Source organism: Aquarana catesbeiana, linkage group LG02 (genome assembly GCF_042186555.1).
Source record: "Aquarana catesbeiana isolate 2022-GZ linkage group LG02, ASM4218655v1, whole genome shotgun sequence".
NCBI classification, from domain to species: Eukaryota; Metazoa; Chordata; class Amphibia; order Anura; family Ranidae; genus Aquarana; species Aquarana catesbeiana.
The window spans coordinates 134488415-134503027 of record NC_133325.1 but is presented as its reverse complement, the minus strand read 5'-3'; the positions used below and the strand labels follow the sequence as shown (position 1 = coordinate 134503027).

At 43.9% G+C, this 14613-nt stretch overlaps 1 protein-coding gene across 1 annotated transcript; it reads left to right on the top strand.

Annotated features, from left to right (window-relative positions):
* Positions 1 to 3141: 3141 nt before the first annotated feature.
* Positions 3142 to 4092, top strand: LOC141126551 (uncharacterized). The gene has a single exon (XM_073612478.1). The coding sequence runs from the start codon at positions 3142 to 3144 to the stop codon at positions 4090 to 4092; it is 951 nt and encodes a 316-aa protein (XP_073468579.1).
* Positions 4093 to 14613: the final 10521 nt, after the last annotated feature.

Sequence of the window (14613 nt, the reverse complement as noted above, 5' to 3'; positions counted from 1 at the left end):
TTTGGTGTGTATGGCTAGAGAGGTTTTTTTTCTTGGGAAAGTGCATGTGATCAGCACAGGGCCAATCAGCACTGTCCAGACAGAGGGCCAGGGGTCTTGCAGTCTTATAGATCAGTCAGAAAACTCATCCTACAAGCTTTAACCAGTGCTTGGCTGGACACTGATAGAAGTCATAAGACTGCTTTAACTGCTGATGAAGAAAGATATTTAGCAGTTTATATTTACTAAAATAATTGCATTTCCATGTTGTGTGTACTGTGGGAGACCAGATATAGTGAATGCAGAGTCCTGGGTTTAGTAACACTTTAAGATAAAAAACCTTGTGTCTTTAGAACCACTTTGAGGGATAAGTTCACCGTTTGACAAAACATAATAAATGTACATTTTTTTGCAGGTAAAAAATTGTGCATTTATTATTATTTTGTTTTGGAAGACTGTAAAGCATTGCACCAGCGATCAGCAGATCGCTGATACCATGCAGGTCCCCTGCAGATCTGTCAGATAGGCTTCCTTGTATCTCGTTTAAGGCAGGCGATACACTCAGACAGGAAGACTCAAGGAACTACCAGAGCGCTGTGGTAGCTCACGGAAAACATCAAGCCAACAGCCACTAAGGCTGCCAGACCTTGTTATTTTCCATTCACAGACATCTTTTTTTTAACATCTTATTTGAATCGTGGCAGCAGACACAGGGAGAAGATCCCCGGTCTGCTGTCACAGCGGGGATCATGGGAGCGTGGAGGGCGGTGCATTTATAACATGTTACATGTTACACCCTGAATATGGGTGTAACATGTATTGTAACATGTTATGAAAGGTGAACTTATCCTTTAAAATCATTGTGCAATTATGTTAATTTTATATGAAAAGCAAAAAATGCAGTCAACAAGTGTACAGGGAATAAACGGCCAGAATTGTTCTTTTCTTTGAACAATTGCTATTGTTTTCTACTAGATAAAGTTAGTGGTGCTGGTCTCTGGGTGCTATTCAGAGCTAGGAATACTACCAGATACCAACCTGCAGTGCAGTCTATAAGGGGGTGCAATGTATATTATAGCCCTACCTGTGAGGTTATATCCTCAATTCATTTCCTTCCTTGATGGGCAGTCCTCTGCTCCTTTATTAGCAGCCCCAGTATCTACAATTTGATGGATTTAAAAAGAAGCCAGTGACGAAAAGTACAGCTTAGAACTATTCTAACCTAGTTACTCTCTTACTGGAGCACAGGAATATAGAAAGCTCAGATCAGCTCAATGCCAATCTCAGCCATAGACTTCAGAACATAGGGAGCTGCTGCCTGTAGAAGCATGTATTCTCTGAATTAGAAGATTAGAAGAAAATTATAATGCTAAATTAAAGCTGAATTGCAGGCGAGCAGCTCAATGCTATCGGAAATAAACCTATGAGTCATTGACCTAGAACGAGTATATAGATAAGAATTTCTTCCAATGCTTTACAATAGTATCAAGGCAGATAGTATTTTCAGAAGGTCAGCAGTGGTAACCTCTATCCCCCCCCCTCCCCCCCCCCCAAAAAAAAGTTTATTTTAAAGTGATTCTGATGCTTAAAAAAGATTTTAAACTAAATCTTGCCTCGTTTCCACTGAGCGGATCGGTTCGGATGCGTACAGTTTGGAAGGCCTAGAATGGTCCGGTCTATTCAGGTGAGCGTTTCCACTGCGAGTCAGGCCACAAGGGGCCATACAGTGTTTAGAAAAAATGCCTAGTGTGACGTCATATTAGTGCGTCAAGAAACCTGAGAAACAACAACAATGGAGATCATCCAGCAGCTCATCTTTTCTCTAGTTGCCTTTTGGTTCTTCATATTTAAAGAACATGCCGCACTGTATGAGAGAAGGTTGTGAGCGGCAATGAGAAACACGGCAGAAAAGAAAAGAAAACTTCTAGCTTGGATATGTAGCCGGGAGGAGAAGTACACCTTTATGTGGCAAAGACAAAGACGGCAGCGCTAAAGGGTAAGCAACTGACCCACCTACCTGACACACACTGACCTACCTACCTGACACACACACACTGACCCACCTACCTGACACACACTGACCTACCTTCCTGACACACACACACTGACCCACCTACCTGACACACACACTGACCCACCTACCTGACACACACACACTGACCCACCTACCTGACACACACACTGACCCACCTACCTGACACACACACACTGACCCACTTACCTGACACCTACCCACCTACCTGACACACACACACTGACCCACCTACCTGACACACACACACTGACCCACCTACCTGACACACACACTGACCTACCTACCTGACACACACACACACTGACCTACCTACCTGACACACACACTGACCCACCTACCTGACACACACATACACTGACCCACCTACCTGACACACACACTGACCTACCTACCTGACACACACACTGACCCACCTACCTGACACACACACACTGACCCACCTACCTGACACACACACTGACCCACCTACCTGACACACACACACTGCCCCACCTACCTGACACCTACCCACCTACCTGACACACACACACTGACCTACCTACCTGACACACACACACTGACCCACCTACCTGACACACACACTGACCTACCTACCTGACACACACACACACTGGCCTACCTACCTGACACACACACTGGCCTACCTACCTGACATACACACTTACCCACCTACCTGACACACACACACACTGACCCACCTACCTGACACACAGACACACACACTGACCCACCTACCTGACACACACACACACTGACCCACCTACCTGACACACACACACACACACTGACCCACCTACCTGACACACACACACACACACTGACCCACCTACACTGACCCACCTACCTGACACACACACACACTGACCCACCTACCTGACACACACATTGACCCACCTACCTGACACACTAACCAAGAATAAGGAAACATTTATATGTTGTATGAATATGTTGTATTTTTTGTGATCTGTTACCATCTGTGTTTTTTTTTTTTTTTTTTTTTAGATGCTTCTCCTTTTGTCAAAGCAGCGCCGCAGACCAGTCATTTGGGCTCTCCCCCGCACCAATGAGTGGTGAGATGTGACCGTCCCAGGATTCACACACACACACAGTGGGTGCACAATTTCAGAATGTCTGAGGAAACCTTCTCATACCTTTGTACAAAGCTACGTCCAGCGATGGAGAAACAAAACACCAACTTCAGAGCCAGTTTGCCTGTGAGGAAAAGAGTTGCCATTGCACTGTGGAAGCTGGCTACCAACAGTGAATACCGAAGTGGTCATCTTTTTGGTGTCAGTAAATCATCTGTGTGCCGGTGTGTGCAGGACTTCTGTAAGGCTGTCTGCACATTGCTAGCTCCTGAAATTGTACATTTTCTGGACAGGGAAAAGCTTAAAGACATGGCTGACTACTTTGAGAACAGGTGGGGCCTTCCACAGTGTGTTGGTGCTATTGATGGCTCACACATACCAATAATAGCACCACAAGAATACCACACTGACTACTTCAACAGAAAAGGCTGGCATTCCATCATCCTCCAGGGAGTAGTGGATGGAAAAGGACTGTTCTGGAATGTGAATGTAGGAAAGCCTGGGAGTTTGCATGATGCTCAGGTTCTAAGATTGTCCACATTTTGGGATTGGGTTGGCCAGGGAGGCCTGTACCCTGTGTGCACTAAGAACATTTGTGGGGTGAATGTTGGCTATTATGTGCTCGGGGAATCTGCCTACCCTTTACAAAATTGGCTCCTGAAACCATTTCCTGACAATGGCCGCCTGACACCAGGACAACAAACCCACAACAAGAAAACATCCAGGGCACGGGTCGTAGTGGAAAATGCTTTCAGAAGACTTAAGGGTAGATGGCGGTGTCTTATGAAGAGGAATGACAGTGACATTAAACTTGCCAAATCCATGGTGCTTACTTGCTGTGCTCGTCACAATCTTTGTGAAAGTCATGGAGAAGACTTCCACCAGGATTGGAATACATCTTCAGAAGAGCCAGTACTAGTAATAGCAGCACTGGATATCAAAGAGTGCAGTGAAATACGTCAGGCTCTGATGCGGCACCTCAACGTTTAATTTCTTACAATTCATTTTTAAAAGTTTTAATAAAGTATTACTATATTTTTAATGAAGTGTTACAGTAAATCAGAGATACTCTAAAAAGTCTCTCATGTTTTTTATTTCATAAAAAAATAATCTTTCTATATATTCTTGAAAGTCAAAATGTGAAAATATATTAAAAAAGAGGCTTTTTTAAAAAAAAACTTAACTAAAATTTCATTTTTTTTAACTAAATGTGTACAAGTGTACAGATCCTGTGCTGCATGAAAGCACTACTGTCTGGGTGGTGACCTGGAATCACGACTGGCTCCAAGCACTTGAACAAGCTGACCCAGGACACCAAGGAAGGCCTGGTTGAAGGTACCCAACTGTTCCATCTGCTGCCAGGCAATTTCTGCCTCCTGGCGCATAGCTTCTTGTGCATCCTTACGCAGTGCCTGAAACCGCCTCTCAGAAAGGTTCTCAATCCTTTCCAGCTGCCTTTACTCTGATGCCCGCATATCCTCCATGACTGTGCACAGATCCATCTGCGACCGTCTCCTTTCACCTGTAATATACAAAAAACCAGAATAGAGTTATTGGTAGCATCAGTCCCACCACTGTAACCCCCTTTATCATCTGCCCACCAGACTGTACCCCCCTGCCCCACCTCTGTTTCCCCTGATCCTCTGCCCCACCTCTGTTCACCCTGCTCATCTGCCCCACTGCTCTTCTGTCCCACTGCTGAACCACCTTCTCATCTCTCCCACCACTGTACCCCCTGCACATTTGCCCCACTGCTCTTCTGTCCCACTGCTGAACCCCCTTCTCATCTCTCCCACCACTGTACCCCCTGCACATCTGCCACACTGCTGAATCCTCTTCTCATCTGTTCCACCACTGTACCCTCTGCACATCTGCCCCACTGCTCTTCTGTCCCACTGCTGAACCCCCTTCTCATCTCCTCCACCACTGTACCCCCTGCACATCTGCCCCACTGCTCTTCTGTCCCACTGCTGAACCCCACTTCTCATCTCTTCCACCACTGTACCCCCTGCACATCTGCCCCACTGCTGAACCCCCTTCTCATCTCTTCTACCACTGTACCCCCTGCACATCTGCCCCCCTGCTCTTCTGTCCCACTGCTGAACCCCCTTCTCATCTCTCCCACCACTGTACCCCCTGCACATCTGCCCCCCTGCACATCCTCCCCGCTGCTGATTTATTTTAAGAAAATGCACAATTACAACTTTCACTATATTATCCACTTGTCTTACCAGTGTGCCGGGGTGCATTGGGTGTACTCTGTGGTTGTCTACTCTGTGGTTGGCTTGATGAAATAGTACTGGTGCTGCTGAAAGACGTTGAAGGTCCATCGTTGGAAAAGTTTGACGCATCAATGGAGAGTCCATCACTTGTTTTTGAAAATGCACATATGGTTATATATATTTTTTAAATGGTTAGCAGAGTGAAATCCTATGCCAGGTATAATAAATAACACTTACCAAAGGGGTCTATCATGGATTTGAGAATTGCAGTTGCAGAGTCCAGACCTCCCTCCCTGCCTTGGTTTGCTGGCAGGGAGGCATCCATGGCGTCGTACCACCTCTAAGTACTCTGACTGTTTCCACTACGGCTGTTGTCGCCCTTAATTTTTTTATATTGGCCTTTAAGCTTCTTAAGCTTTGCCCTACACTGACCCGACGTCCGTTCAAATCCCTCGGCTGCCATCCGCTGAGAAATATCTTTATACAACTTTTCATTCCTTACTGATCCATCAAGCTCACTCTGAATAACGCTATCACCAATTATAGTTAGGAAAGTAGATAGTTCCTGCGATGACCAAACCCTGCTGTTGTTTGCAGGCATCCTTCTCCTTTTATATGGCCTGAACAGTGACGTGGTGTTTGTTCGTCGCTTTCCTTTGACATCAGCATTGAGGTTTTTCTGTCAGCCAATCAGTGGACTGCATCGTTTGACGCCAGTAGCTCCTCCCTAACCGAACCATTCCATTTTCTATGGTCCCACATCTGAAGCAGGACCCTGAATGGAGTGGTGTGGTTTGGTTGTATGGGCAGCTTTCATAATGGAAACACTCAAAATAGCGTACCATACCAAACCAAACCGAACCGATCCGCTCAGTGGAAACAAGGCATCTGTAAAAGAACACTTTAAATATCTCTCTGGTGGTCTTTACTTTACCCTCTTCAACAGCTAGGGCCTACAGCAGAATCTTCACGTCGGACATGCTTCTGGGTATTATGTAATGCATTGTCCCTTAGCGTGTGTTGCGGTTTCGCCCCCTTCCTCCTATCTCACCACTGTGTCTTTAAGTGACAATGAGGCCAACAGGGCGAGCCCCGTGCATGGCAGGAGAAGCAGGCATCTGACACACCCGAAGTGTTGGATGCTGAAGGTTCTACTGAAGGCCGCAGGTCTTGAAGAGAGTGAAATGAGGGATCACCACCTGCCAGAGAGGTGATGTTTACATGTTTAAAACCCCCAAACCTCCAACCATTATATATTGTTTTTTTTCTAACACCCTAGAGAAAAAAAATGGCGGTCATTGCAATATTTGTTTGGCACCGTATTTGCGCAGCGGTCTTATAAGCGCACTTTTTTTGGAAAAAATTCATTTTTTTGATTAAAAAAATAAGACAACAGTAAAGTTAGCCTAATTTTTTTTATATTGTGAAATATAATGTTACGCCAAGTAAATTGATAACCAAGATGTCACGCTTCAAAATTGCGCCTGCTCGTGGAATGGCGTCAAACTTTTACCCTTAAAAATCTTCTTAGGCGACGTTTAAAAAATTCTACAGGTTGCATGTTTTGCGTTACAGAGGAGGTCTAAGGCTAGAAATACTGCTCTCGCTCTACCGGTCGCGGCGATACCTCACATGTGTGGTTTGACCACCGTTTTCATATGCAGGCGCTACTCACGTATGCGTTCGCTTCTGCGTGCGAGCTCGTCGGGACAGGGTGCTTTAAAAAAAATTTTTTTTTCTTATTTATTTTACTTTATTTTATTTATTTTTTCACGGTTTTTAAAAAAAAAAAAATGGATCACGGAATTAATCCGTCGGACATTAAGATCATGTGTGGTCTTCATCTGAGCTTTTCTGTCGAAAAATCAGACGGACCTTAGAAATAGAACATGTTTCAAATCCTTCCGATGGACTCGATTCCTATAGAAAAAAACGTTCGTCTGTATGCTAGTCTGACTGACCGAAAACGACGCAAAGGCAGCTATTGAACTTCCTTTTCTAGTCCGGTCGTACGTCATCACGTTCGAAACAATCGAACTTTGGTGGGATCGTGTGTGGGCAAGTCCGTTTCGTTGGAACTCCGTCGGATTGCCGTTGAAAAGTCCTTCAGAGTTCAGTTCCGACGAGAAGTCCGCTCATGTGTACGTGGCATAAGTTTTGTACTCCCGCGGCCCATATTTAGCCGACAGTGGGCTAAAGTCCACTGTCAGTTGATGCCACTCAGCCAGTCCAGGGTCTGGAGAGATCCTGAATTTAATGTTGGGATCCACCTAGATTCCTGACCGGCAACTGGCTCAGCCTCTCAGCGCACTGCTAAAAGGCTGAGCCAGCCGCTCTCTTCCCCTCCCCAGCCCGGTGCTCCAGCAAGTTCTAGAGGGACAGACCGACTCTCTGCTCACTGAAGACTAAGAACTGAGCGATCAGCAGTCCTTGATCGCTCGGTTCTCATTCTTAGATGTCAAGGGACAAATGTAGCATTGGATCAATGCTGCATCCACCCATGTGAGTAAGATTGTTTATTTTTTTTTGCACTTCTCTTTTAAAATATTTACAAACCTTTAATAAGATACACGAGTTTTAAATTAAGTCCTTACTGACCTTTGCAGCTGCAGACATTTTGGAAAAACTAATTGTCAAATTTCAGACCAGAAGCCTGTATATTCTTTCAGGTCTTTCAGAAGCCCTGCTGACTCTGCTTCCCAATTCCACAATTCCTGGTGTATGTTTATATTAGAGATTAGATGGCTGAAAGACTACTGAGTCACTGCGGGGAGAGGGAAGGGGCAAGGGAAGCCGATGAGATTGAAATCTTCAGTACCTCTGCTGTGAATTTTTAGGATGAGTTGTTCCACAGTACCTGCAGATACACTGGTCCATGAATTCTTGCTTAAAAATCATTTATTGCTTGTTATAAATATGTAAACTTATTGAATGCCCACAATGTGGTCACTTTAAGAGAATTGTGCAAAACATGGTAATCATAACCAATAGTTAAACAGAAATGATTTCTTAATGGTCAGACTGAATAATGAAACCTGACTGGTTTCTACACAATGCAGAGAATTTACTAAAACATGAGCAGCCGTGAGCTGGAGCAGCTGTGCGTGGCAGCCATTCAGCTTCTAGCTTTTATTTTCAAAGCTTAAAGGGGTTGTAAACCCTCAAGGTTTTTCACCTTAATGCATTCTATACAATAAGGTAAAAAACCTTTTGTAGTGCAGCAGCCCCCCAGAGCCCCCTTTTACTTACCTGAACCTAATCGTTCCAGCGACAAGAACAAGCACAGCCGCTCCAGCCGCTGTCTCGGGGCCTTATTGGATAGATTGAAAGCAGCCAGACCCATTGGCTCCCGCTGCTGTCAATCAAATCCAGTGACACGGGAGCTGGGGGGTGGAGCCAAGTCCTGCTATCTGTGTCAATGGATGCAGCAGCAGGACTCGGGAGCATGCCCGCATGAGTACCCCCATGGAATGCTGCTCTCCGTGGGGGGCACTCGAGAAAAGGAGGAGCCAGGAGCGGTGCTGAGGGACCCCAGAAGAGGAGAATCTGGGCCGCTCTGTGCAAAACCCTTGCACAGAGGAGGAAAGTATGACATGTTTGTTATTTAAAAAAAAAAAACCTTTACCCTTTAACTAAATAAGCTGAAACTAGAAGCTGATTATTATGCACACTTGCTCTAGATTCTGTCTGCTCCAGTCTTTGCTCCATATTTTTCATTTTTGGAAATCTTTCTTAGCACTTTACCTGAATGCAGTTGTACCTTTGCTGAATGTGTAAGCCCTTTTAGTTCAAGACTCCGGATTGGGTTATCATCTGATATGCCCTGTACACACGGTCGGAATTTCTGATGGAAAATGTGTGATCGGAGCTTGTTGTCGGAAATTCCGACCGTGTGGGGGGTCCATCTGACTTTTTCCATCGGAATTTCCAACACACAAAGTTTGAGAGCAGGCTATAAAATTTTCCGACAACAGAATCCGTTCGCGTAAATTCCGACCGTGTGTGGACAATTCCGACGCACAAAGTGCCACGCATGCTCAGAATAAATTCCAAGATGGAACTGCTCGGTCTGGTAAAATTAGTGTTCTTAATGGATATAGCACTTTCGTCACGCTGCAATGTTTTAAATTGCTTAATACAGCGCACTCTCTTCTTCTTTATAATGCTAGAAGAATGAAGTTGTTTTGCTGCTCATATTTACACATCTTCTCACAAACTTCTTTCTTTATTATTTATCGTGATTTCATGAATATAATATTTTTATTTGTCACATCTCCCGAAAAGAATTTTATTTTTTTATGTTTTTAGATTTTGTTATTTTTTTTTTTTAGTTTTTGAAATCCTGATCTCGTGTTATTTTTTGTATTTTTTTTTTTAACTCCAGAATAGTTTTGGGTGTGTTTTGTGTGTCATATTACCACAACACTATTATTATCTTGTATTATTTAATCTCAAGGAGGTTGCTTGGTGTTGGTGTCTCTTGTTAATTTGACATTGTATTTTTGAAATGTACCTGCCTCCTCACAAACAAACTGTCCTTTTTGAAGGAAAACACACATAGGCGAGTATTATAAAAACCAAAGAAAGAGGGAGGCAACGCTGGAGAAACAGCAGAAATTTGGCTCTCAGGGCACACATCAACTATTTTACTGCAAAATTGATGGCCTGAGGAGTCCATATATAAGGGAGTACAATCTGGTCCAGAAGTCCAAGAGACCACGAACAGCAGCAGATGACATCTATGTCCCCAGGCTGTGGTCATACAAGAGCCTGCATCTTTTGTCAGACCCGACTTAACCCAGGTCAACACTTTCTTGTCTTCCTTCCACTCTTCCTTCCACACTGTGTCTGTGGTGTTGGAGTTGTGGCAGGAGGAGGAGGAGGTGATGATGCAATTCACACAGGTGAGTATTGGGTGTGATTTCGCCCCTCACCCCCTTAGTTAATGTTTTATAAAGGATGTCCTCACACATGAGGCGTTGGCTCTCCTGCATGTCCTGCAGCTTGGTGGCAGCCATGCAGGCAAAGGCCTCTTCACAAATGGGTGTGGCTCTGAGGGACGCAGAAGCCTCCTGAATCTGCCTGAGCACTGACTCCTCCACGTTACTTCCCTTCCTGGGTCTTTTGTTTGGAAGGCAGAGGGGAGGGACCTGCGATTCTGTGAGGCTCCTACTGGGCCCGGCCCCCTCCTGGCTGACACTTACCCTGGCCTCCTCCTGGCTGCCACTTACCCTGGCCTCCTCCTGGCTGCCACTTACCCCAGCCACCTCCAGGCTGCCACTATCCCCCGCCTCCTCCTGTGTGCCACATTCCACAGCCTCCTCCTGGCTGAAGTCTTCCTGTGTATGAAAAATGGATATAGTTGTAGTTTTTTCTTCATCAATCACACACAATTTTCAGCTCATGACTGTTGCAAATTGAATGTTAATAAATAGAAAAGACTATCATTCTGAGCCCAGCATTTTTCATTATTGTCCCGATTATTTTTGCCCACTACTGTCTATTGATATGTAAAACACTTTATTAAATCAGCAATTAGTGATCAATAATAACATCTAGGAAACATTTATATATTGACCAGAAATCTGTAGAACAATGCTATACCTGACTCTGGGCTCCTCCACTTCTTCCTGGCTGGAAGGCCCAGGTTGGACATTGGAAGCCTCAGCTGGGGTGGAAGATAGGGTGGAAGGAAGAGTGGAAGGAAGGGTTGAGTGGGATTCCCTGACTTCAGTCTGGTCTGACAGAAATCGCAGTCTCTCTTAGTACCACAGCCTGGGGACATAAACGTCATCTGCTGCAGCTCCAGATCTCTGGGAATCCTGGACCTTCTTGCGCTCCCTAAGATAAGTGCTCCTCAGGCCACCAATTTTGGCTTTTAAATAGGGGATGGTTGCCGTGGGGACCACCAGCTTCACCAACTCCAGCAATTTCTCCAGCGCTGCCTGCCTCTTTTGTTTATGATTATAATGCGGGTGTTTGACCTGCCACAGACAGGGCAGCTCCCTGTACTTGTCTATGAACAGGGGGAGGAAGTTGTGGTCATTGAAGCCATCCATTTTATCTGCAATACACAAGACAAACCCTAATGTCAGGCTAAAGTCTCCTAATCTATCCTCAATCTATAAGCAGTATAGGCCCAAGTTTAAATGTTACCTTCGTTATCACGATCGGCGCTTCCAAAACTCCTTCCTCCTCTCACAGATCGTACGTACGACGCACGCGTGTTACTCTTTATATACACTGCGCATGCATGAAACTCCACCCGCCCCTGACGTTCTTTCTAGTCTATTCCCCATCCTTTCTCATTCTGCGCAGTGGGAAGAGCACATGGCGGAGATACAACAGGTGCGTGCTAATAGCAGCAACGAGGAGGGGGGGAAAGGCCGGAGCCAGAAACGTCACAATCCCAGAGGAGAAGATTTAAGGCATTAAATATGTCCTTTGTGGAGATGGTGGAGATGTTGGACATATTGAAGAGGGCAGACTATGACGGGAAGTATGGACCTTACCCCAACCCAAATGTGAGAAAGGCCAAGATCATGACTAAAGAAATTTTGGGGTATGACAATCCAAGGATCAACTGAGGAAGGTCGAACCTCAAAATCAGGAAGCACGATCAGTAAAGAAGGATCAGGAGAGTGCTACAAAAAAGTAAGTAGTTGTCCTGTGTTCCTATTCTTTATTTTTCTTATGTTCGTGCTGCTCCATGTGCTTTTCTTTACAGTTTAAAATGGCAACTTTCATGTTCATGGACACATTATTTGTTCGTAGGAAACATTGTTTGTTCAGCCAATAAAACACCATGTTTTGTCCAGATGCAGTTCAATGCATTAAAAGGGGGATCAACTGCAGAAATAAAACGATAATTCTCCCGCTCTACGAGACTCTGGTCCGGCCGCACCTGGAGTATGCTGTCCAGTTCTGGGCACCAGTCCTCAGGAGGGACGTACTGGAAATGGAGCGAGTACAAAGAAGGGCAACAAAGCTAATAAAGGGTCTGGAGGATCTTAGTTATGAGGAAAGGTTGCGAGCACTGAACTTATTCTCTCTGGAGAAGAGACGCTTGAGAGGGGATATGATTTCAATTTACAAATACTGTACTGGTGACCCCACAATAGGGATAAAACATTTTCGCAGAAGAGAGTTTAATAAGACTCGTGGCCACTCATTACAATTAGAAGAAAAGAGGTTTAACCTTAAACTACGTAGAGGGTTCTTTACTGTAAGAGCGGCAAGGATGTGGAACTCCCTTCCACAGGCGGTGGTCTCAGCGGGGAGCATTGATAGCTTCAAGAAACTATTAGATAATCACCTGAATGACCGCAATATACAGGGATATGTAATGTAATACTGACACATAATCACACACATAGGTTGGACTTGATGGACTTGTGTCTTTTTTCAACCTCACCTACTATGTAATACATTTTTTCTAGCCTACTTCTCTTAAAATAAGTTTGTTGTCTAGATGGGTTTGTAACTAGAATGAAATGCAAAATAGATTCTGTGTAAGGAGAGGACACTCAGCAGCTGTTTACACATCTGGACAATGGAGCACTAGTGTGGGACAAAAGAACACCCTTTTTATTAGGGGGCCACACAGGTGCTCCAGTAGATACTATAGGGGTGTCTCCATCTGTGAAGCTTGTACAAAACAGGTAATATTCAAGCTTGACAAAGGACAAAAACATTTCTTCATCTTGGAACTCTGCCAAAACAGACAATTGTACCCTTAGAAGCAATGTTTGATATTCCTATTTCTATCATCAAATATCTGTGTGCTAAGTATACCTATTCATCAGGACCATTCATCAGAGGAGAGCAGGGACTCCCCACCTCAGGAAGAAGGGGAAATCCCCCAAACCCAACCAGAGGAGGAGGAGGGAGACGTTGTGGAGATTGTCACCACAACAGGTGAGTGTCTGGGACCACAGCCTCAGGTAAGAGATGGATGCCTGCATATTTATAATACATGGTTGTTGTTTTTTTGTTTGTTTTTTTTTTTTTTAGGTGATCGCGTTGTTGTGGAAGAGAAATGTAATTTCACCAGTGAAAGTGCCCAGATCCTCATCGGGGAGATAATGGGGTATAATAGGGATTTAGAAAACATCAAGCAAAACATCTTTGATGTTCAAAACAAAAATGAAGAACATCATTAATGTTTTAGGGAGAATTTAAAACGCCCAGAAATCCCTAACTTATTGCAGCTTTATTGTTATTTTTATGATTAATTTTTGACATATTAATAGAATAGAAAAGCCACATTTTGAAGATGCACACAGTGTTTCAACATGTGCTATCTGCCATCACGGGAGATCAATGTACGCGTTTTGTGGGTGCAACCCCTTCCTCAATATTAAAGTAGCTGAGAGGAAGGGGTTGCACCCACAAAACATGTCCCTTGATTCCCATGATGGCGGCTAGCACATGTTGACATTAGGCAATTTGTGTGCATCTTCAAAATTTGGCTTTTCCAGGGGTGACTTCACCCCATCTGCTGAACGAAATATCAAACACAGTTTATAAATACTCATGTCTGATATTGCCTTCACTTTCTTAAAAAGTTTGAACTTTGTAAGTTCCAGAGTTGTGTATTTTTTTATGGTTTTAAACCTGCCTGTTTTAACTTAAAAGGCAATTTCTACTTTAATGTGACCCAAAAAATTGTCATACAACAAACATGTTGTTTGTTCAAAAAACCTTTTAGAAACGCACATGTGATTGTACGTTGAGTAAAAAGATTGATAGTCAACGATGTGTGGCTTCTTCTTTCAATGTTAAAAAGCATTTTTTGGAGTAAAATTGGTGTTTTCATTGACAATGGGGGTTATTTACTAAAGGCAAATACACTTTGCACTACAAGTGCAGTTTCAGTGCAGCCTCAAGTGCACTTGTAGTGCAAAGTGTATTTTCCTTTAGTAAATAACACCCAACAGTGCTTTCTAATCTTACACAATCACGCCATTTTCAGGGCTCCACAAATTTAGGGCATGGTGTTGAAAATTATTATTAATTTTGTCAGTAACCCATTACATACATTCACAAAAAAAAACAAGGTGTGTGTGTAGCAGACCCACAACATAATAATTAATAGTTAGCCGAAGAAGAGATTGTCACCTCCTTTGCACTGTTAAAGAAAAAGGCCAAAAAATTAGACCATTAATAAAAGATAACCGAGGAGACAGCTAAAAGAAAGCCAAGCAGCAAATCAAAGCAAATATTTGTTCAGTTTAAAATATATTTTTATTTGAAAAATGTCTCAGACATTGTCTGGCATATTGATTGC

What these genes read in the sequence shown, in the direction of transcription:
- LOC141126551 (XM_073612478.1), top strand. Translation starts at nt 3,142, where the DNA reads ATGTCTGAGGAAACCTTCTCATACCTTTGTACAAAGCTACGTCCAGCG.